This window comes from Hypomesus transpacificus, chromosome 5 (assembly GCF_021917145.1).
Source record: "Hypomesus transpacificus isolate Combined female chromosome 5, fHypTra1, whole genome shotgun sequence".
Classification (NCBI taxonomy): domain Eukaryota; kingdom Metazoa; phylum Chordata; class Actinopteri; order Osmeriformes; family Osmeridae; genus Hypomesus; species Hypomesus transpacificus.
Genome location: NC_061064.1, coordinates 6980124 through 7002873, shown reverse-complemented (window position 1 = coordinate 7002873; position 22750 = coordinate 6980124). Strand labels below are relative to the sequence as shown.

The 22750-nt window shown below is 45.7% G+C and overlaps 2 protein-coding genes across 6 annotated transcripts; both read left to right on the top strand.

Moving 5' to 3' along the window:
* The first annotated feature begins 304 nt into the window (after positions 1-304).
* zcchc10 (zinc finger, CCHC domain containing 10) lies at positions 305-2835 on the top strand. The gene is made up of 4 exons (XM_047020423.1): positions 305-578; positions 1166-1327; positions 1770-1814; positions 1959-2835. Exons 1-4 carry the CDS (start codon positions 538-540, stop codon positions 2173-2175), a joined length of 465 nt encoding a protein of 154 aa, XP_046876379.1. The 5' UTR covers positions 305-537; the 3' UTR covers positions 2176-2835.
* Positions 2836-3261: 426 nt separating this feature from the next.
* Positions 3262-22129, top strand: aff4 (AF4/FMR2 family, member 4). Of its 5 annotated transcripts, none has more exons than XM_047020099.1 (20): positions 3262-3578; positions 9434-9560; positions 12088-12825; positions 12955-12999; positions 13124-13210; positions 13339-13372; positions 13491-13554; positions 13663-13755; positions 13974-14118; positions 14419-15279; positions 15482-15564; positions 15673-15922; positions 16333-16430; positions 16873-16936; positions 17330-17466; positions 17715-17786; positions 17924-18017; positions 18152-18195; positions 18299-18516; positions 18679-22129. In XM_047020099.1, the coding sequence occupies exons 2-20, from the start codon at positions 9438-9440 to the stop codon at positions 18804-18806; spliced, it is 3378 nt and encodes a 1125-aa protein (XP_046876055.1). In that variant the 5' UTR covers positions 3262-3578; positions 9434-9437; the 3' UTR covers positions 18807-22129. The 5 variants fall into 5 exon arrangements, with proteins under 5 accessions (XP_046876055.1, XP_046876058.1, XP_046876054.1 ...); XM_047020098.1 differs by lacking the exon at positions 3262-3578 and adding an exon at positions 6011-6430; XM_047020100.1 differs by lacking the exon at positions 3262-3578 and adding an exon at positions 7805-7944.
* The last annotated feature ends 621 nt before the right edge of the window (positions 22130-22750 follow it).

Below are 22750 nucleotides of genomic sequence, written 5' to 3'. Positions count from 1 at the left end.
GTACACGATATTACAGTAGCATAAACAGAATAATAACACACTATTAAGGATAGGCATAATTAAAATCAGAACGTTGGATTCGTTTTTCACCACTCATTAGCATAACGAATTAATGGACAAAAGTAAACTCATTTGGACTAAATGTCCAAAGACACTTTTTTGTAAAAATCTGTATCAATGAATGTGATAGTAAAATTATTCCCCAGCCATATCCATTTAGAGATGTTAAGAGGTATTACGTTTTAACGTTCAAATAAAATCCCCTGACCTTTATTTTGAAATTATTGTAAGAAATCAACCGGAAGTGAAATTATTTATCGAGGCTAGCATCACCCATATTTTCTATGGCTCTGGCATCACCCTGCTCATCCTAGGTGGAAGCATTCAACTTTTACAGTATTTGTTAACACCTAAACGTTTGCAAGTGCAGAAGGATACCCAGCCCTTTGCTTAGGCAGAATATTTATGATATCAACATTTCTGCCTAGAACTGTGCTATCTGCGTCAGCAGACCAACGAAGAAGAAAGTGAAGCGCAATGGCGACTCCCATGCACAGAATTATTGCCCGACGACAGGCGTAAGTTCTCAAATGTGTTTCTTCATCATTTGTTGTAGTCCTACATAGTATTAATTTGCACAATATTGTTTGGACGTGTTTCAATGTAATTCACAAACGATACCCTTTCGACAAGTTAATCTCAACATGAAGTTAGCAAGTGTGTGGATAGCTCATGTTTGATACTAGCTAGAGCTAGCCTAAATGCTATTAGCCATTCCCGCTGCGTTGCTGTGAATGCAAACTAATTGCAGTTACTTTTTCAGAATCAGAAATACTTAACTACCTTACTACATAGCTATATACAGTCAACTGCTTGAAACTAGATAAGTCTGTCACAACGTAACACATTGTTGCTAGCTAGCTGTCTGATTGGTAAACATTTTTTAAGTCGAATATTAGTGTGTATACCCATGTAGTAGAGAACTTTACAATTTAGCAGTGGCCCTGTCTAGGAGGACGTGTCTAGAATGTGGACATGAGTCAGTGATCGTACCAAGACCTGGCGTTTACATTTAAAAATCATAACCAACAATACTAACGTTTATTGTCTGAATGAAGCCTTGTGTTTACTAAAATGGTCTTACTTAATGTCCTTTTAATTTCAGGGAAGCAAATAAACAACATGTGCGATGTCAGAAGTGTTTGGAATTTGGCCACTGGACATATGAGTGTTCAGGAAAGCGTAAATATCTTCACAGACCATCAAGAACAGTAGAGATGAAAAAGAAACTCAAAGAGAATGAGAATAAGCAAGCCAACATTACAGGGTAAGCATATTTCATGAAATTAATCCTGGGAATATTCTCTGTTCTTATTGAATGGTTCATTACAGCTAAGTCTGGCACCATACGTGACTGCCGGTGTTGAATATGCTTGTTCAACATAAAGGGATAGTGTATGCCCCTATACCTATATATGGATATTGATAGATATAGTTAATTAAGTACATTACTTTCATGCTAGCTTGTAGATGTACAAAGTTGAGATGCCACAGGTATTTGTTGCCAGGCTATCCATCATCAGTTGCCTTGGAAAATGTAAAAGTCCAGACAAATAAATGAAGGAAAAAACTATAACTGTAAAATACTGCCATCTTGTGATATAACTTGGAACTATATGGAAGGAGCCATTTTCCATTTTGACAGAAGTTGGTCGTCTTAAAAATATTTAATCTCTCATCCACTAAATGATGATGTCATCTATTTACAGTCCAGGAAGAGAAGGCTCCTCTGAGAGAAAAACAAAAAAGAAAAGGTAACTACAGCCTTCTTTTTAGACATTATTGTGAAATGTTAACATTTCTACTGTTTGGATTTAATAGTATAACACTATAGACTATTTTTTTGGGGGGGTGGAAAGCTTCAAGTGTACCATGCGTGTTTTGTTGCTTGTTTTCAGGTCAAAAGACAGCAGCAGTAGTAGCAGTAGTGATTCTGACAGTTCCTCTAGTGACTCCTCGTCTGACAGCAGTGACTCCTCCAGTTCCTCGGATGACGACAGTGACAGCAGTAGTGACAGCTCCAGCTCCTCCTCCAGTTCCAGTTCAGACTCTGCCTCAAATAGTGACAATGACTCAGACCAAGGCCCACCAAAGAAGAAGAAAAAGAAGAAATAGACTATTGTTCCTCAAACCCCTCGCCTGGCTTAATGTATTATTAGACTTCTTGTGTGGATAAGCTTGATAAACATTGTAAAGATATTAACCTTGCAGCAAAGCAGAGGCTACAACTGTCCATCACTACCATGTCTAAATCTATCTGATACTTTTAGTAACAAGTATGTGGGGTCAGGGTGTTTTTCTGGACAGAGCCAGGTTGGTGTACATATGCCAAGCAGTCAAGCCTTTTTGTACCTTCCCTTACCCGTTCCTTTATAAATACATCAAGTCCAGCGTTATACTTGCTTTTGAGTTTGATGTCATATTCTGTGTTACCCAAATTAGAAACTTAGGTCTAGAAAAATTGAAGTGCTTTACACACATTCATGGAAAAGTTTGAGTTAATGCAATTGACATTATACTTATTTTTCTACTGTAAAGTAATGCTTTAAATGAAAAGCTAATTGAGTTTTGATGAAAATTCGCTTTTATTTTAATTAAGTGCACATTGTAACTGGAATTTCTAAAATGAAATGTTTTGAAGTTTATTCATTTCTGGAATATTGAAAAAACGTATTAAGCGGAAGTGCATAACTTGTTTTTAGTAAGGCGTCTGAATGGTATGTCGATTTGTATCATTGCATTTAAATATTTTTTCATTAAAACAGTACGCAGAAACATGGAGTGATGACATTAACGTGACATTTTTGTGATGGAAACTGCCAAAATGTGAATCTGATTTGATTATACATTGTGTATATATATATATATATATATATAATGTATTGTATATATATATATATATTCTATTTTGCAAAATAACTAAAGTTTTCCTTCGTTCGTACATACATGTGTATTTATGTATGTACGAACGAAGGAAAACTTTAGTTATTTTGCAAAATAGATTACTAGAATAAGAATACTAACAATTACAAAAAGAGTTCCTTCTGACGGAAAAATCCTACCGGAGGAATATAGTAATAATAGGAATACAAACAAAAACTATAGGTTTCCTCCTGACGGAGGAATCCTAATTACGTAAACACCTGAGCGTTATCGTCATGTCTGGTTGAGACTTGATCACATGATTACGTTTCCCCCAGCTGCTTACTTGCACACATCCATTAACAGCGAGCACTGGCTCTGGCAACCTTGCTAGCTGCTACTACTAGCTGCCTACTGAAGAAGAAAAACAATGCACAGAGAAAATAATGTCAAGTAGTTTCCCGCTGGCCTCACAGCTGGGCTAGCTAGTTATATTCGAATAGGACGATGAAGCATGTACATTTGTTTTTCATATTTTAACGATTATATTATTATTTTGTTGAGTCCATTTTGTCTGCTGGAAAGTGGAAAAGACAAAGAGAAAGGGCTTTCCAATAGCTAGCTAGAATGGTTTGGGCCTAAAAAGAAGATAAGAGGTAAGCGTTTTAATCATACTGATATTATGTATTATTATTTAAGAATCTGTTTGTAGATCAATTAATTGAGCGTACTACACTGATCCCTTTTTAAGATAGCTTGCTACCGTTAATGGCATTACAACCAAAGCTCGTTGGTATTGCTCGCTAGCTAACCGTTGGCTACTTCTAGCATTGGCTAGCTGACAGCGAACACCACATTCAGCTAGTCTAGCTAGCTGCCCAGCGACAAATGGCTAGCTCTGACCGAGGGTGGACTGCTGTCTTCACCGGGTTGTAAGCCAGCTAACCTACTAGCTAGCTAAGTAGCTAACAACAAGGTGGCTCGTAAGCCTGTTTCATTTTAACTTGGGTAGTCTAGCTGTTATCATCTTAATAGTAACTTGGAGCATAGTAAATGCTTACTATTCTGTATTTATGTACATTTTAAGTGTTCGTTTGTTGTTTCCGTGCTACGATGTATCCTGCTAGTTAACGTTGGCTAGCGAGTACCGTCATCACACTTAGTTAGACTGGTTAGCTAGCCAGCTCATACACACTACACACCGTAGTTATCTGGCTAGCTCAGCAACTTGAGTTAGTCTGGGGAAGCTAGCCTAGCTGCAGTGCTTGCAATTTCTAGAGATGCCTGCTCAACAACCATACTCTTTGTTAAAGTTATGGTCCGTAAAGAAAAAGTTAGTTGTGTATATGTTCTAACTGCCCAACCCTGTCCTGACCGATAAAACAAATTTGGGATGGTTAGTCAGGGCGATTGTTAAGCAGTCTACTGCCCATAGATCTCAAGAAGTAATTTGCTTTGAATCTGGCAAAGAAGCGTAATCAATACAAGCATCCCTTACGTGATTCAGTGTTTTAGATGAAGTAGCTACAGAACATTTGACAGTTGATATGTTACAATGTTATAAATGGGAAAATCATTCATAATCAAATATGCCCACTTGTTGGGTCTGGGGGGACATTTTGAATTATGCTGTGGGGGAGGGGTGGCAATATGTCAATTCTAGCTATTTAATTTATCAACCACCATTCACAAAGGCATGGAATTCTGTGTCAGCATGGAGTTGACAGTTTAGCCTACTAATATTTTCTGTCAGCAACATAAATACTTGTAAGTGCAGGCAGGTTATGGCAGGAACCTATTGGTCTAGGTCTAGGAAGACAACCCCCCTGGAACAGCATTTACATGGGCACATTTGTGTGTATCTTAGGCCAAATATGTTTGTGCATACATGCCAGTAACAAGAAAGTCCTCATTACATCCTGTTTAGGTTTAGTTTAGCGAACAGTTTCCTCTGCTGCCAAGTGCAAGCGTTCGAGATGGGTGATGATGACAGAATGTTTTGTTCTTCCGTAAGGTTGTGAGGTAGATATTATGCAATCATTGCCGAGAATGATGTTATGTTTGTAAATAGCTACCAGTGTCTCATCTGGTGTTTGTGTCCAAAGACTTGTCTTATCAGTGGCAGACCTGAGTCAAATGTCTGTTACCACATTTCCAGTGGATTTATGTTTTTTGTTTTTTAAAATATGTCAAATATAACCATAACTCTGTTTGAGTTGTAGTATAGTTGGTATTGTACAGCTACACAATCCAATGTATTGATCTTATTCGAAACTTAATGGTATATAAAAAGTAATAGGCTAATTGGTTATCTTCTGAATTAGACCTACAGCTTTAAATGTGTAAGGGTTTGGTTTGAAGGTTAATATTCATGTTTAAGAATATACCAAATGCCAACATCAAAAGAGACAACTGTATCTAACCTCTAGATCTCTCTTTATATATTGTATACGTGTATGTTTCAAAGGGTGATCCATACTCGTTTGAATAGTTCCGGTTCACGTTTTTGGAATTGTGAAATTGACATATAGGAACCTTTTCTAGTGGCAGTTGTTCCTGTTTGGAGCCATGATTTACATAATTGTTGTTCTTGTAAATATATCTTGTTGAAAAGGCATAGGGTTGGCTAACTTAATGTGTTGCCTATGTTTTTGAGTCAGGATCCCCCTTAGCTTCAATAGAAAATAGGTGCTGTCTCTTTAAAGAACTTGCTGCTGGATTGCTCTGTGCTGGGAGGACACAGTGGGGGAGGGAGTATGTTGACAGTAAGACGGCATCTTATTGGCTCAGAGGTCCTCCGTGTTGTGACATCACAAGGAGGAGAGGCTCAGCGGCATAAAATAACATCTCCTTTTATGGGCTGTAAATGGACTATTCCATTTGACAGGAACGGTTGATTTGCTCTACACCACTGGTCACTAGTCCTGCAGTCTTACTATTTACACAGTTTAGGCATCTTCATGTTCTTAAAGGGCCTCTGCTACTTTGAATGGATATTGAGACACTTTACAGTCCTGCTTCAGTGTTGATATGAATGGGCATTGTACTGAATTTAGCCTGTGGTTCCTTTACCTCTATGGCTATTTGTTTCTAAGTTTCAAACTAACATTCTCAAGAGTGTCAAACCCATTGGGCTTGCATGCAGGCAACCCCCTAATACCAATTCACTCAAATACACACAGTCACATACTCACAAAAGAGCCTCTTCTCAACTTTACCTATTGTCCTCGGCCGGTGGCTCCCCTGCTGTTTCAAAGCTGGTATCTCCCGTAAGCAGGCACTCCCCTCCCTAAGTCAGTTCTCTACTCTAAGGAAATGGTGTGGCGGCAGCATCGCTTGTAGCACTACAGACGCCATCAACTTAGTTCAGACAACTCAGGTTTGTCCAAATGGAGTGAGATCCCGGAAGAGCCTGGCAGAACCGAAGAACACTTTGAACCCCCTGGAGTTTTTCTAAACCCCCCTTTTCCAATGTTTCAGTGGTTTGGGCCATGGCCTCTCAGCCTGGGTAAGCAAGCTCTAGTTGGTTGGTCTTTCTTGCCATTCCATCCGGACTATCTTTCCTCTGTTCAGTTATACGTTTAAATACTACTCAAATTTGAGCGATTGATAAAGGGATTAGGATAGTGTCAAATGTCTCAAAAGATGTCTTTTTTAATGGTGTGTAGATTTGTATCAGTCCCTTTCCCTGTGAAGCCTTCAGGTGTCTTACATTTAGTCATTTCATAGTCACTTAATAGTCCTTTAGTCACTTAATAGCTAGGGCCTGTTTTATGGTCATCTAGACTAGCCTAGCCTTTACCTGTGTGTGACGAGGAGAAATGTCCAGTATTATGACCAGGCTAACTCTGGTCCAATAGTCTTCCATGACAGAGCTTGTTCTACTCATCAGACTTAGTTTACTTAGTTGACCCTAGTTTACTCTGGCAGCCCTAAGGCCTCTTGTGCCGGCCATGTGTGTTGACCACATCGCTGATAAAGACATGGCAATGTCTTCAAAAACAGGGTTAGCAGTTGACCACTCGCCCCGTGTGAAACCAGACCTAGGTGTTCTTTGTGTTTGCTAAGACCCGAGAGCTGTCCTCCAATGTCGAGACTGTTCTAGTTTCACCTAGGCCTGTTATTCTAATGGCCCATGGTGCAGTGGATGGGGGGGTCAGACTTCACACCTCACTGTTTGAGCACAGGTGCTATTGAAACCCTCAGTTTCTGATGATGTAACCCCCCCCCCCCCCGCTCCCCACCACTGACCCAATAAGATCCATCAGGGCATTCAAATGGAAAGAATGAAGCAGGCCATGTTTACAATTGAAAAAGGCAGAAGGAGCTTTGTCTAAGTAAGCCACTGGGCCATTCACCCCTAATGGACTCGTTTACATCTACTACTGCCCCTGTTCTTCACTGCGTTGTTGAAACCAGTTAGGCTGAGTACAGAGTTGGTGGCCAAATGAGAGGTAGGGCTATTGATTAGTGTGTACAGTAAATGCATACTTCCCAGGCTCAGTCAATTCAGGTACTTTACTGTAAACTGTATGACGTTTTACAGGCCGTGTGCCAAGGAGTATGGAAATAAAGGGTGTGCCAGATTCCTCATTAATCCAGCAGCCGAGAGACACTCAAAGTCTCACCGAATGGCTCCCATGTATTGTCATGGGTCCTCGTTAACTACCAGGCCTAGCTTTCCTCACCTTTCCTGAGTAAGCATTGCAAATGGAGTTTTGATTTACAATTGTGAGCAAATGGATTTCTGGGCCGACCTCGACTCAGGTTATGGCTCCTGTGACTTCCTGAGGTTTGGTTAATGGAAGGCATTAGCGATTCATACAGCTCCAGTGATGACTCATTACCGGGTGTCTGATATGAACCAGACAGCAGATGCAGCTGACAGAGAATGACCGTGCTGCAGCTGAGACGAGCCAGGAAACCGTTTGAGTGGCCACATGTGTACAGCCGTGTTTCGGGCTGGACGGGGGCCCAGGCTCAAGGGTGATCATCCCAGTCAACAGTGCTTAAGGCTTTGTTGTAAGTTCAGTGTTTCCCACACATAGACTAATTTGTGGCGGTGCGCCACAGAATCAACACCGGCCGCCACACATTGCGTTTCGTAAAACATTTTTTTTATCGCTATTTAGGTAAAAACACGCAGCGTATTCGTTCAGCTGCATTTCCTTTCCCTGCTCTCCCTCCGTCTCTTTCACGCACGCGTCTTTCTCACATACACACACAGTCACTACGTCAGCACACGTTAGCAACAATGCATACGCCGTTCTAGTGAGACCGACAGCTACATCAGCGAGCCTTCAGCATTAGTGCCGTAGCTAAAGGTCTAGGAAAGTTGAGGCTACTTTTCGCTAGGTACCGACGGACATGTCTTAATCGAAGGTTCCCCTTCGTTCTTTTGGTGAGAAGTTTCAAGAGCTAGCTACTTACCCGGCGTCATGGAGCCGACCAGTTAAATAGTTATTTAGCACCCTGTATGCAGCGTCGCTACCTGCATATGCAGAAATTATTTGTTTGTTGTTGTTGATTTTGTGAATTATTTCGAACCCCCCCCCCCCCCCCCCCCCCCCCCCCCCGCCACATATAGTTTTCTAATCTGTGGGAAACACTGAAGTTGCTCCGTTTGCTCCAGTGTAGAGGACTGTGTCATCAACGTATGTCTTACTCAAACTTTGAGGAAATGCTATTGAGATTTTAATCTTGGTTCAATTTCCACCTATCACACAGAGGTCCCGCCCCCCCACCCCCACCCCCCCCAACATAAAAATAAATGTTATAGTTCTGCTCTTATAATAACTTGTAAAACTTGACATTAAGTTATTTCGTGTGCTGTTGAATAAACTGAAAACCTGTTTAGTTTTGTCATCAAGTGTACTAAGCAGGTTTAGTTTAGTCATCAAGTGTACTAAGCAGGTTCTAAGTGGACCATGTAGCAGTTTGTGTAGCTACACTTGGGAAGTTACCTCAATATCTCCAGCTCTGTTATATGAGGTCAGTAAAAGTGATGTTGATAGTATTTTTGCAGGTTGACTTCAGGCACAGATCAACTGAAACCTATTTTACAATTAGAATGTGTAGGCCCAAACGTCAAACATGAACACTGTGAACACTGGTCTAGGCTCAATGTTCTACCTGTCTAACTTCGTGGGCTACGCTGTGTAAAAACTGTAATGTTATGAACCAGTTTATGACTTTGTATGGCGTTTTCTGACCTCCAGTATGACTGATTGATTGATTAATTAATTCATCAAGGCTGCAGCGTGTATTTCTGTCCTACTGTTCTGACAATATTTCTTTTTAAATTTAGCAATCCTTTAAAATCGATCATAAACTGACTTGTTAGATGTTCATTTCCCCATTCACACCCATCCCTCCATAGTTTTACCCTTCTATTTATTTTTTACTTTTTGAAGTATCATTTGGTGTATTGTCTGTGTAGACAGAAGCATTGGAAGCTACCATTTTCTCTCTCCTCCTCGCTGAGTGACTTGTCGTGTGTCTCTGTTGTTAGCAACATGAACCGTGAAGACCGGAATGTGCTCCGTTTGAAAGAAAGAGAAAGGCGAAATCAAGAAATCCAGCAGGGAGGAGAGGCCTTTCCAGCTAACTCCCCTCTCTTTCCTGAACCTTATAAAGTTGTAAGTTTATTTTGTTACCTTCATTTTTTTATTTATTTTTTTATTCTCTCGTGTTTAAGTTAATGTAACTCCCCCCCCCCCCCCCCCCCCCCCCCCCCCCCTCGGAATTGATAAGACTTTTTTTTATTTTATTTTTTTGGTTTCTCCTCAAGTCTCCCATAAGGTAAATTGATGAATTGATGCTTCTTTTCAACCCTGAGAACTGCTTATCTGTTGTATCCTTGTGACACACCAGACAGACAAAGACAGGGAGAGTTGTGAGGTAAGTGCATTCTGAAGGGGACCAGCTGCAGATCTGTGTGCTCAGCCCAGCCATGTTGCAAGCGAGGGCAGCTCTAAAGTGACAGCCTGGGAGGAATGTCCCCAGGGCCCAGCCCTCGGTGGCCGAGCAGAGGTGTCCTGCCTCCTCTACGCCCCTTCCTGATGTCATGTGGTGGTTCTCGACACACAGTGACCACAGCATCATCAGACCCTGAGATGTATTTTTCTTTTTCATGACATCTGAAAAATGCCCCCAAGCTTTAAACAATCATCACACTTGTGTAGTTCTGGAAACCTTTATATTCAAATAGAACAGGCATGATAAACATAGTGAACATTTCAGAAATGCCACTTTATTGGCAATGTGGATTTTCCCCATCTTGTTTGTGATCTTAGATCTACGCATGTTTACATGAAGTAGCCAGAACTCAAAATCTCACTTGACCCTAATTATCTTGATGAAGGCAGGGAAATATATGTACTTTACAGTACTATTACTCAACTGAAACGTGAGCCTCCCAAATAGACACTGTTTGTTTTCGGGGTGGCTTTCACTTGCTAATGCGTTTTTCCTGAGAAATATGATAATTTGTTCTAGTGCATAAATAGTTTTTCTTCTTGCCTGCTGGGCTAACTGTCATAAACGGTAAACAGTTGGTGTAAAACCCCAGCTTCCTTCTCCACGATAATGTTGGCCACCAGGGCCCCTACTAGCCAACATAGTTATAAAGAGGATTTCAGTCTTTGCCTCGATCTAATCTTTGCCCGCTAACCTGATTTGAGCGGAGGTAAGTGGCTCCTCTCTTTAGCTGGGGGGGAAGCCATCAAAGGCTGGCCTGGAATGTGTCCTGACAGGTAGAGAATGAAAGGGGGGGGGGGGGGTCGGGTTGGGGTCAGAGTTCAAAAGGTGAGCCCAGAGAGCTACCTGGGATGCCATCGTTTCTCTTGCCCTCACAAAGTGAAAGGTAAGCTATGCGTGAGGGCTTTGATGAAGCCTAGCATGATGGCCAGGCCCCCTAAACCCTCCCTCTCCACGTCCCCGCCGGACAGGGCAGTCATGGTGTCTTCTCTTGTCCAATCCCTGATTTTCACACTGTGTCATTTAGAGGCTACTTGAAGAAGGCGCCTCGTGTTCATCCAGACAGATATCATATCAGCAGTAACTTGATCTCTATTTCATTTAGTTTTTCTTCCAAAAGCTTTTTTTGTTTTTTACAAAATGGTCCTTGTTGTGATATAGAAATGTGAACAAGAACTGTTCACAAGAGCAAATCTTCTCATCTGGGCAGTATAATGCCTCTTTGTGATAGTCTTCAGCAAGTATGTTCAGTTTTTAAGAGCTACATGCTCCGGGGCAGTCAGTTCCCTTGGACTCCTGTAAATAGCCTTACACAAGTGTTAATTAAACACAACAGCAAGTAAATATTTACGCGCAGTTTATGGCATTTAACCATACCTCTTACTCACATAATGTCTATCCAGCATTAGGGCTTTGCATAGCAAATATCCACTTCATACACTTTCACTTTTGCACCTGAAGGATTTTATTCCACAATTCCCTACTCACGCAAACAGACTAACACACACACGTGCAGGCCAGGGGGAGGGTTATTATGACCAAGTACATTTCCTGCCACAGATAACGACTTGTTTCCTCTCCCCCTCAGTGTGTATCTATCTGTCAGACAGAGTGGGTTCAGGGGCCCCCTGTGAAACTGGATAGGCTCCAGTGTCTGTGGTTTAGCCCCTGTCGTGTGTGTGTGTGTGTGTGTGTGTGTGTGTACAGCAGAATGGAGCCCCTCTAAGTGATTGATTAACCTCTTGAGTAGAGCTATGGGACCATGACCCCTTAACTCTCACCATGCCGATGGGCCCTCACTGACCCATGGACAGTTTGAACGAGCCTATCATCTGTGCCATGTGATCCGATTGTAGGACCTCTTTTTTCTTTCTTTCTTTTTATATGCGGGAATGATTAGAAATTCCTTTCAAGTTTTATTTTAATGTCATGTCAGAAATGTAGGGGCTACGTTTTTTTTCTCATGGAGAAAATGTGCTTCTTGTAATTCAGGAAGTTTATCATCTGCTTCCGGACCTTTCTGTCCAGACGATACAGAACATTGGATAGCATATTTCATGCATGTTTTTTTTTACAATGCATTGACTCATGTGCAATGGTGACTTAATGGTTTCTTTCCTCTCTCCATCCCCCTCTGTCTCTCTCTCCTTTCCCCCTCTCTTCCCTTTTTCCTCTCCATCTCTTCAGATCAGCAAAGAAGATAAACTATCCAGTCGTATCCAGAGCATGCTGGGTAACTACGACGACATGAAAGAACCAATCGGAGACACAATCCCAAAACTCAGCGGCAAACCCTCCAGCTCGTCTTCCTCGGAGGAGAAGTCGGGCCAGGCCCTGTTCGGAGAGCAGCGAGGCGGCGGCAGCGGCCAAAGCAGCAAGTGGACGCCGGTGGGCCCCGCGGCCAGCACCTCGTCCCAGAAGAGGTCTGGCCAGCAGGGCAGCCTGCGAGGCGGAGGCGGCGGCAGCAGCCAAAGACACGAGCGCGAGAGGAAGTCCAGCAAGCATGGAGGCTCGGACCACTCCAAGTCGCACACTTCCAGCCCGGCCAAGGGCTCCCTGAGCTCGTCCTCCGGCCACTCGCGCTCGCTGGCCGCGGAGCACCACGGCAAGGAGCAGCGCTACCGCTCCAAGTCCCCCCGAGAGCGCGAGTCCAACTGGGACTCGCCGTCGCGCGTGCACACCTCCTTCCCCAGCGGGCAGCTCTCCAGCCAGGCCTTCCCCCCCTCGCTCATGTCCAAGCCCAGCTCCATGCTGCAGAAGCCCACGGCCTACGTACGGCCCATGGACGGCCAGGAGACGGTGGAGCCCAAGAGCTCCTCGTCGGAGGGCTACGGCGGCCAGTCTCACAGCAGCACCGTGGGGGAGATGAAGGCCAACGGCAAAGCCTCCCTCTCCAAGCTCAAGATGCCCTCTCAGCCTGTGGAGGTACGGTCGATGAGTCCGGTCATGCTTTATGTTAATGGTGTAGAGATGAGAAATCCACAAAGCAAATGATGCGATTGTGTTATTGCTTAGCTTTTTAAGTCACCCTTTGTAAAACGATTTGATTTTCAGGGTTCTATGTCAGGAGATGCCAATTGCGTGGATGAGATTTTAAAGGTGAGTGTTATCAGGGAGACCGGTTTGGAAATCAACGTGATGTGTTGTTTTCCTTTTTTCGTCATTGAGGCCTTACTCAACCTCATGTTCTGTCATTGTTTTTCCCTCCCTCCTCATGCTTCAGGAAATGACTCAGTCGTGGCCTCCTCCGCTGACAGCCATCCACACCCCCTGCAAGACCGAACCCTCCAAGTTTCCGTTCCCCACCAAGGTCAGTGAAACCACCACACGGACACGGCAAAGAAAAAAAAGAAAGACATTTTGTCATACAGATGGGGAAGTTTGTGAGATAAATTTGCGGCCGGCAACCAACACGCAACAATCTTTTGCCTCTTTCAGGACTCGCAGCACTCTAGTTTCCCTGGTGGACACAGTGAGTATCTCTCACCTTCATTCACAAACAGATTGATCTCACACACTCTCATGGGCACGGATGACGCCGTGATCGGATCCACTCATCCGTTTCTCTCCCTGTTTCCTCGCCCCCCCAGAGAGACCAACCAAGTCATCGTCCAGCAGCCACCAGACCAAGGCTTGTGATGGAGACCAGGCCAAGTAAGTGACCCGTCACCTCCCACCTTATCTCTTATCAGCTCTGACCAACATCCCAGCCATACGTCTTTTCAGTGTGATGTTTTGAGCGTGCCTGCGGCCCTGTTTCAGTATGCTGGAGGACGATCTGAAGTTGAGCAGCAGCGAGGACAGTGACGGCGAACAGGACTCGGCCAAAAACGCCTCGAGGAACGCTTCGGCAAGGTAGCCCCCCCCCCCCCCCCCCCCCCCCCCCCCCCCCCCCCCCCCCCCCGCCGCCGCGGCGCACAATACCTCAGGTCGCATGGGGTTCAGGCTAGCTTCGTCAGCCTCTGACTAGAGCCCGAGATTGGACTTGTCTTCATCCACTCTGTGACTACAGCTCGGTGTGCACTGCGGTCCTCACCGTGTGTGTGTGTCTCCCTCTTGTCCTCCCCGTCCAGCAACAACAGCGAGGTGGCGGAGCAGTCACGGGACGACTCGAGCAGCCACAGCGGCAGCGAGACCAGCTCCGGCTCGGACAGCGAGAGCGAGAGCAGCTCCACGGACAGCGAGGCCAACGAGCCGCCGCGGCCCGCGTCGCCCGAGGTAACGCCGCAATAGTCGCCTGCCGTTATGCTTTTTTTTGTTTTTACGTTACGAGGCCTAGAGCGAGGTAGCAAACAGGGTTAATACATGGCCTGTGACCGTGCCACCTCGTCAGCGGTGTCCCAATCTCCAACTCCCCTACCTTGGCGTGTCACGGGAAGGTTATCTTTACCGTCCACTAATCCCCTATTGACCTGGTAACTCTAAAGACTTAGTTGAAGGTGGTTCACCCTATTCTAATCTCTCTTGTTGTCCGTCCCCCCCTCTCCCCCCCCCCCCTCTCTCTCTTTCCAACCACAGCCTGAACCGCCTGTGAACAAGTGGCAGCTAGACAACTGGTTTAAGAAGGTCAAGCAGTTTTCCCCCGCCTCCCCCGTGGACAACAATGTCCCCGCCAAGTACAAGAAGGAGGGCCGCGACTCGGCCTCGGGGCGGAGCTACGGCGGCCAGGGAGGAGGCTCCAAGGAGTCCGGGGCGCCCACGCCCAGCCGGGACCTGAGGACCAGCCAGAAGACGGAAAGCGGCCGCGGGCGCCAGAAATCCCCCGCCCAGAGCGAGGGGGGCGCGGGCCAGCGGAGGACCACGGGGAAGAAGCAGCCCAAGAAGTCGGAGAAGCTCCCCGTGGTGGAGGAGCCCAAGGGGGGGCTGAGGGTGGAGAGCGAGCCCCCTCCCGAGATCTCTCCCCACCGGCCCAAAGCAGCCACGAAGGGCCCGCGCAAACCCAACATCAAGCCCAAGCCCTCCCCGCGGCCGGCGGCCGCCGACAAGCGCAAGAGCAAGGCGCCCACCAAGGCCACCTCGCAGAAGTCCCGGGAGTTCGTCGACACGGACTCGTCCTCGTCGGACTCGGAGGAGAACGACAGCGCGCCCTCGTCGTCGCAGACGCCCCGGTACACGGAGAGCATCCGCACGCCCGCGTGCGTCTTCTCGCCCATGGAGGAGGAGCTCCTGTCACCGCTCAGCGACCCCGAGGAGCGCTACCCGCCCCGCCAGGTGCTGGTGGTGAAGATCGACCTGAGCCTGATCGGGAAAGTCCCCGGCCGCTCCTACAAGGAGCCCGAGCAGCCCAAGGCCGAGAGGGACTCCTCTTTGGACCGAGACGCCAAGGAGTTCCACAAGCAGAACCCCGAGAAGAGCTCCAAGGGCAAGAGGAAACACAAGGTTGGTGTGCCGCCGGCTTGGGCTAGCGATCATTCAACATGGCTCCCGTGGATTTGTTCGCTACTATGAACAATGTGGATTTGTTCGCTACTATGCTGATTAGATTACATTCTCATAGGGAGCGGTTACATTTGAGCGGAGATACCCAACCTTGGTTTGTTTGCATTAACCCTTGTTATCTGTGGCGTTTTTTTTGCGGCAGAATGATGACGACAGTGCCAAACCAGACAGTAAGAAGTCCCGACTCGAGGACAAGTCTTCATCCCACAAGCCCAGCAGCAAAGAGTGAGACACTCCCCCTCTTATCCTCCCGTGCCTTCACCCAGATACCGGTCGGATGTTGTATCCGCCCCGTGTTGAATCCAATGCTGACCCCCACGTTCTCCACACCAGGTCGAAGAGGTCGTCGGAGAAGAAGGAGGAGCCGGCGCCGTCTCCCTCCATGTCGGGCCTCCAGAGGACTCCCAAGGCGGAGCACCCCAGCCGCAAGCGCACCGTCAGCCAGTCGTCCGCCTCGCACTCCAGCGGCGCCAGCAGCGGCAAGGAAGGGGGCGGGGGCCGCAGCAGCAGCAGCAAGAGCAGCTCCACCGCCAAGCACAGGAAGGGAGAGGACAAGCAGGGGCGCAGCGCGCGGGAGGGCAAGGTGGGTGCGGCGGCCTATGGCGAGCCTCTCGTCTCGACCTCCGGCTGGATCTCTGTCTGCCTTCCTTCCCGCAAGCTCGTCACGAAACCACACAGTCAGCGCTGGAATTATTGACGCCCCCGATAAAAGATTAAAACGGGTTACGAGTGTCACCTTTTTGGTGCTTTATCTTAATGTCACAGAGAGAGAATTTGAACAATCCGACAGATAATTTATTCTGAAAAAGTACTTCAATCAAAGGTTGAATTGTTGTTTTTTGGAGTGTGACATTAAGCTAAAATCCCAAAATATGTATTTTTTACATCCCTTGTTACTCATCTTTACCAGGGGTGCCAATAATTTGTGAGTTGATGGGGTGCGTGTGTGTGTGTATATAAAAAATATGCAAGTCCCCTATTCTCTGCCTGCAGGATAAAAGCTCCAAGGGTCCAGACAACCAGCTGGCAGTGCCCCCCCTGTTGTCCGACGGCTCCAAATCCCTCCGGTCCAAGCTGCAGTTTGAGGACAGGTAAGAGGATCCTGTCCTCCACCCCACCCCCTCCAGCAGGCACACAGCTGCAGCAGGGATCCAGGGCTGCCTTTGATCCCATTCCCCTGGGGAGGGGGGAGGGAGGGAGGGAGGGAGGGAGGGGGGGGGGGGGGGGGAGGGGGAGGGAGGGGGGAGGTGGCTGTGTGTGTGCGGGAAGAGAGACAAGCCAGTGTGAAGTAGAGATGAGGTTCATTTCCATTTGAAAAGCTCAGCAGGGAAGCCCCCCCCCCCCCCCTTTTGGAACTGGTAGAAGGAGATTGGAGATTGAGTTTCTAGGGACTTCAGTGATGCAACTCAACTTTATAAAAAAAAAAAATGATTTATTTTGTGAGGATAAATTAGAATGAGACATCTAAGAGGATTCATTTGTGGTTCATTGACTGTTTATCTAACCAAGCTTCCTCCGCTGACTGTGTTTCAGGGTTCTGTCTGCTGACCACTACCTTCAGGAAGCCAAGAAACTGAAACACAACGCAGACGCTCTGGTGAGAGACAGCTGCAGCGCGCTGTGAAACCGAGAAAAAAAAAAAAGAACATGGTTTTGCATATCTGATGGGAGAAGGGGCCTATTTCACTGTTTTGAATAGACTGACTGTTTTTTTAGACTGTCACGACTCGCACTCGTTGAGGTGTTGTAAGGACACGGTGTGTTAGTACAGAGGTCCAGTTTCGTTCCTGGTCTGCGGCTTTTGAAATCGTTCCATGGGTTCGTTGACAGTAAAAGCTGCTAGCTAGAGAAGCTAAAGTGCAATAGTTCGACCTGACAGCCTTGATGAAACATTGATATCAGGTAACCACCACTACTCGTGGAGTGTAAGAGCTCAGGGTCTGCCCTAGCAGGCCGTGGTCTCACTGTGCGCGCGTCCGTCCGTCCGCAGCTGGACCGGTTCGAGAAGGCCGTGTACTACCTGGACGCCGTGGTGTCGTTCATCGAGTGTGGGAACGCTCTGGAGAAGAGTGCCCAGGAGGCCAAGTCTCCCTTCCCCATGTACGCTGAGACGGTGGAGCTCATCAAGTAAGGACCCCCCCCCCGCCACGCGCCTGGCAACCAGGCCTCCTACGACACCAAACACGCAGCCACGGAGCCCTTCCCCCTTCTTCACGTGGCCTAGCTCCTCCCACTGACCTAGCCCGACATGGCTATGCCGCATCCACTCATGTTACCCACCTCGAATGAACTCCTGTTTTATCCACCAAGGCTGTGTGTGTGTGTGTGCTGAGGTGAAAATGACGGGTGTTTTGTTTGGCGCGTGCGTTGCCCAGGTACACTATGAAGTTGAAGAGCTACATGGCTCCAGACGCTACGTCGGCAGACAAGAGGCTCGCCGTGCTCTGGTACGTGGCTTTCCGAAACCTCGACTGCTCCTGGCTGTCCGGTACACGATCCTGACTGTCACTGAAGCCGATGAACTATCAGTAGTATCACTCTGTGAGTCACTACTAATGCCCTCCCTCCCTCCTACCACACACAGCCTACGGTGCCAGTCCCTCCTCTACTTGCGACTGTTCAAGCTGAGGAAGGAAAGCGCTCTGAAGTATTCCAAAACTCTCACAGACCACCTCAAGGTAATACATTTGACCACGTGACCAGCTGGGATGTCGCATTGAATATGCTGTGTACTATTGCGATTTATACTTTTGAATTATTATTACGGCTTTGAACTTTCAACTCCTTGTCTCTTCACTTTGTGCTTTTCCAGAATTCCTTAAGCAACACTCAAGCCCCCTCTCCTGGATTGGGGAAGTAAGTTCACTCTCATTCGCCGCCAGATTTGAAACAGATTTGTCAACACAAAACTCGGTGATTTAAAATGAATATGAACCCCTCGTTCCCCCTCTCCCCCCAGTAAAGCGGCCGGCATGCCCTCCCCGGTCTCGCCCAAGCTGTCTCCAGGCAACGCCGGTGGCTACTCGTCGGGCTCCAGCAGCGCCAGCGGCAGCTCGTCCGTCACCATCCCTCAGAGGATCCACCAGATGGCCGCCAGCTACGTCCAGGTCACCTCCAACTTCCTGTTTGCCACGGACGTGTGGGACCAGGCCGAGCAGCTAGCCAAGGAGCAGAGAGGTAAGCGCTCGTTGGCACTCGACCCATTGACTCGGTCGGGTCGGTTCTCGCCTCCTAGGCAGGGGGACGGTCTGATGAGCAAGTCTGGTCAGGGTCTCTTCTCCACCTCTCAATCGCTCGACGGTGTTTTGAACTTTGACGCCGTCTGTTTTTTCTCCTCAGAGTTCTTTGTGGAGCTGGACAAGGCGATGGGGCCGCTCATCTTCAACACCAGCAGTATGAGCGAACTGGTGCGCTTCACACGCCAGGGCCTACACTGGCTGAGGCTGGACGCAAAGCTCATTCCCTAGAACATGGATCATTACTTGCCTCAGAACGCACGCACACAAACACACACACAGGCAAAGACCCATGCCGTCCACCCGCGCTGGCTCTCCATGCACATGAACTTATCTGCCTCAAACATATCTTACACTGTGTCCATTTTCTACACCAGCTTGCCAAGAACACTCAGCAATTTGGAGCATTTTACACCCATGACAGGCCACCATAGGAGAAGCTCGACTGCAGAGAAGTGTCTACACACTATATCCACTATCAACGCTTGCCTCGCTCATATCCTAACGTTGTGTAACGAAAGCCATGTTACAACTTGGCGAGCAGCCGTCGCGGAATTATTTAAAAAAAATACACTAAATGTCGTTTTATTTTGTTTTTTTAGGCTATAAGCACATTTTTGCATAATTTGGCTTTTTAAATGAATTGTTTTGTTTTACCAAAGTACCTCCCTCAGACCAAAGGTGCTTTAAAACTAAGGTTTTACTCTTATCTGGTTTGTGCCTTGTATTTGATCTACAGGAAACAAGAATATGTACCATATGTCAAAATGCAGAGTCGGCAATGTTAGAGAGGGATTTTATGTTTCGCCAAAACATTTATGTCGTTGGCAGAAGTAGCAATTTTACGCTTTCAAACACAACTTGGCTGTGAGATCGGTTTTTGGGGCGGCACATGGCCATGTCCCTGTCTACCTACCTTATGTCTGGACAGTGCCTGCTTAACGTGTCTGAGTGCATTCGCTTGCCCGCGGTAGCGACAGCCTGTTTCCTCGTGGCTGTTTTAATTAGTCCTAGATTCCAGGAGATACCGTTTTGAACGTGTCCTTATACTGACACACCGCAAGGCTTTTGTTTCCGTCAGTAAGTTCTTCCTCAGTGTCACGTGTAGTTGTGCAGATGTCGATCCTCCCACGGACTTCCGATGCGAGCCCTCAGAGATTGGTCACGTTAAAACATGGTGACATTGTTCATTTTTTTTTTTATCCTTGAGAGTCTAGGGGAGAAGTGGTGGGGTGGTTTGGAGTGTGTTTCCAAGGAGCTGCAGGTGCTCTTTGCTATAGCAAATCTTTAATCGCCACTGCAGTTCCAGAGAAGACGCACCGAGAAGAACGTGCGTACCGGTAAATCAAAGGCAAATATACTCGCTTTCTAAAAGGACAACTTTAAGAAGTGATGGTGCTCGCCAGCCATATGTTTTATTGCAGTGTTGTAGCCCACAAGTGTTCTGTTCCAGTATGACTGGCACACGGGCCCCATGAACTCCTCGCCTTGGGTCCAGATCCCTTGTTCACATACGCTTGGTTCTGATCATCAGTACTCAGAACATTCCATGTCCATATCCTTGTGTGAAGATGCAGCGTGGTCCAGGATGTTGGTGGAAACGAGACAGAAATGGGGCCAGATTTAAACAGCCAACAGATTTTATTGATGTACCCGGCAGTGGTTCCGTCACAGTTTCAGACTACTAGGTTTCAAGCAGGGTTGAATGAAGAATGAGATGATCAATTGGGGGGGAAATGTCCCAACGTGGTTCACTGGTTCTTTACCTAGCATTACAGTTGTGTATGACAGAACTATAAAAGAAACGTCACCCACAATCTCTATTTATGGTACCAGTTAGAAGAGGGGTATCGATGTTAGTTACTGTTGCTTTGAACTAGCCTAGCATGAACATTTTAGTCTTTTCTTTTTTGGGGGGGCATTGAGGCAAAGTGGACATGAGATTAGTGAACAGACGACGTGATGACTTGACACAGGCAGGGTTACTCTGATGCACGAGGTGGTGTTGAAGCGAGGGTTGGGATTGTGTGCTACCGTTTCTTCTTCTTTTCTTCATTGAGCCCTCTTGCTTCAATATACATACACATGCTGGAAACACTAGTAACTTTTCATTATCGGCTCCCCGGTCTTTCTTTTTGGGGAAAACTGTTATTCTCTCTCAACTCGACAAGTGAAAGAGAAATTCATTTTTTTGATCTATGCAGGATTACAGAAAAATCACTATGTTCCTTGGGGTGGTAGTTAACTGTCTCTCGTCAGTCACAAACCTGTTTTGTTTGACACAACTGTCCAATGCCTTTTGAGCTTTTTTGCAAGTCATCCTTGTCTACTGGTTGAGTGTATGTGTAAATATAGCAAAGTTTTTATAACCAAACACGGATGGCTTAAGCAGCCATTTTATACCTTAAGCTGGAGGCCACTTTTCTTGTCGATGTTCCTCTGGGTGTGCATCTGTGTACACTCTCCAATGTCTTCATACACTGGTACACTTTTTGTATGTACAGGTTCGAGGCTTGTGTTCCATATAGTCAGATGTGTACAGGATTTCTCTTTTAGGATTCTTTTAATGTTTACTCTTAATTTATTTTACTGCCCCTTTTTATTTTACTAGAATTTAATCTTTTTGCTGAATATCATTTTATGGATTTGGATGACATTGTATCGGTTGTTCACAGGATTTCAGTGTATTAATGTTGAAATAAATTCAAACTTGAAAGAATCCAGGGTAAGATAACATTTTCTGACATTCAATAGAAAGCAGTAACACTTGCATGTCTATTTAAATACAAATGTGTAAAAATTGTATATAGAACATTTCTCTTTAGGATGAATTTGTACAACAGGTTAACATTTTTATTGAGAATTTAAGTTGTAAATACGATGTGAGATATATGCACATTTTTTTTTCTTCCAAAATGTTTTAGATGACACCAGAGTCTCTGAACACTGTATATCAAACATGTTTATCAATCATTTTGTAACTGTATTTTATGCCTTTTTATTCTGCTTCAAAATACTGTCTATCGTTGTCGCCATCATAATCAATGTCTATAGATCCAAGTGCTAATATTGTTGTCTTTGTATTTGATACGGAGATGTGTTAATTCTTTAAATGGTATCTAGTTTGATCAACACGAGTGGATGGATGTTGGGAGTGAGATGTATACCGTGAACACATCATCATAGTTGGTGCGAAAGAGCTCTATCCCTTTTTGAAATTTGATCTGAGAACTCTGAATCTGAGGTATTTCTGTAAATTAAAAGGTTGTAGAAGTTTATACAGTATGTTGTACTTTTTACTGTCTCAGAGGAGACCATCAGCATACAAAGTACAATAATTTAAATTGGGTTAGTTTTAGGATTCCGATGATAGAGATATATATTACGGATGCAATATTAAGTAAAGGTACTCTTGAGTTTGTTATTCAAACTTGGGATTACATGTAATTTAAAACATTCTTGTGAAGTGAGTATTACTTGTTACTAATGGGATTTCTGAGTCTGTCCGAATATTCTTTGTATTTTGCCGTATTGAGAATAAAATATATATGGTTATGTTTAATTGAGCTGTCCTGTTTTTATTATGCCTACACCACATATTAAACTCACTGGTTGCCTTCATTCTGAAGGCTATGAGTAAAGTAAGATGGGATTGTTCACAGTGAAGTATTCAAAATGTGCAAACCAAGCAGGCGTTACAACGAGGTTCTCACCATCCCTAGTCAGGTACATTGGAATAAGCAGGGCTAGAACTTGCTCCTCCGTTGTTGAGCTGCCCCCTTGTGGACATGTCATGTCATAAAAGCTTGGGCAGCCCTTCAGGAGAGTTTCTGCCTTCACCTTGCGTTTCAGACTGATGCTGCAAGTGTGTGACTAAATGTATTTAGACCACCCAAATAAAAAAGTTCAACACAAAATAGTATGTACTCACTAACGATCAAAAATGATTTGTTCTCGCCGTCAGTATTGTGTGCTTAGGTATGCTTTGCCTTGAATTACAAAAGTATTCACGAGTTTGTGTAGCTCTAGCGTGCAAAGACTTAGAAATTATAAAAGAGTTTCAATCCACGTTGCCCTGCTTTAAGGACATTAACCCTTCTACAGCAAAAGAGTGTCACCTTCCCCCTATTATTTGTAATTCCCGGCAGGAACATGAAAATGCAATGTTGGCCTCT

What these genes read in the sequence shown, in the direction of transcription:
- zcchc10 (XM_047020423.1), top strand. Translation starts at nt 538, where the DNA reads ATGGCGACTCCCATGCACAGAATTATTGCCCGACGACAGGC. An exon ending in ATTATTGCCCGACGACAGGC is followed by an intron (nt 579 to 1,165) that starts GTAAGTTCTCAA and finishes TTTTAATTTCAG; the next exon opens with GGAAGCAAATAAACAACATG. An exon ending in AGAAAAACAAAAAAGAAAAG is followed by an intron (nt 1,815 to 1,958) that starts GTAACTACAGCC and finishes GCTTGTTTTCAG; the next exon opens with GTCAAAAGACAGCAGCAGTA.
- aff4 (XM_047020098.1), top strand. An exon ending in AAGCTGCAGTTTGAGGACAG is followed by an intron (nt 16,431 to 16,872) that starts GTAAGAGGATCC and finishes ACTGTGTTTCAG; the next exon opens with GGTTCTGTCTGCTGACCACT. An exon ending in CTCTCACAGACCACCTCAAG is followed by an intron (nt 18,018 to 18,151) that starts GTAATACATTTG and finishes GTGCTTTTCCAG; the next exon opens with AATTCCTTAAGCAACACTCA.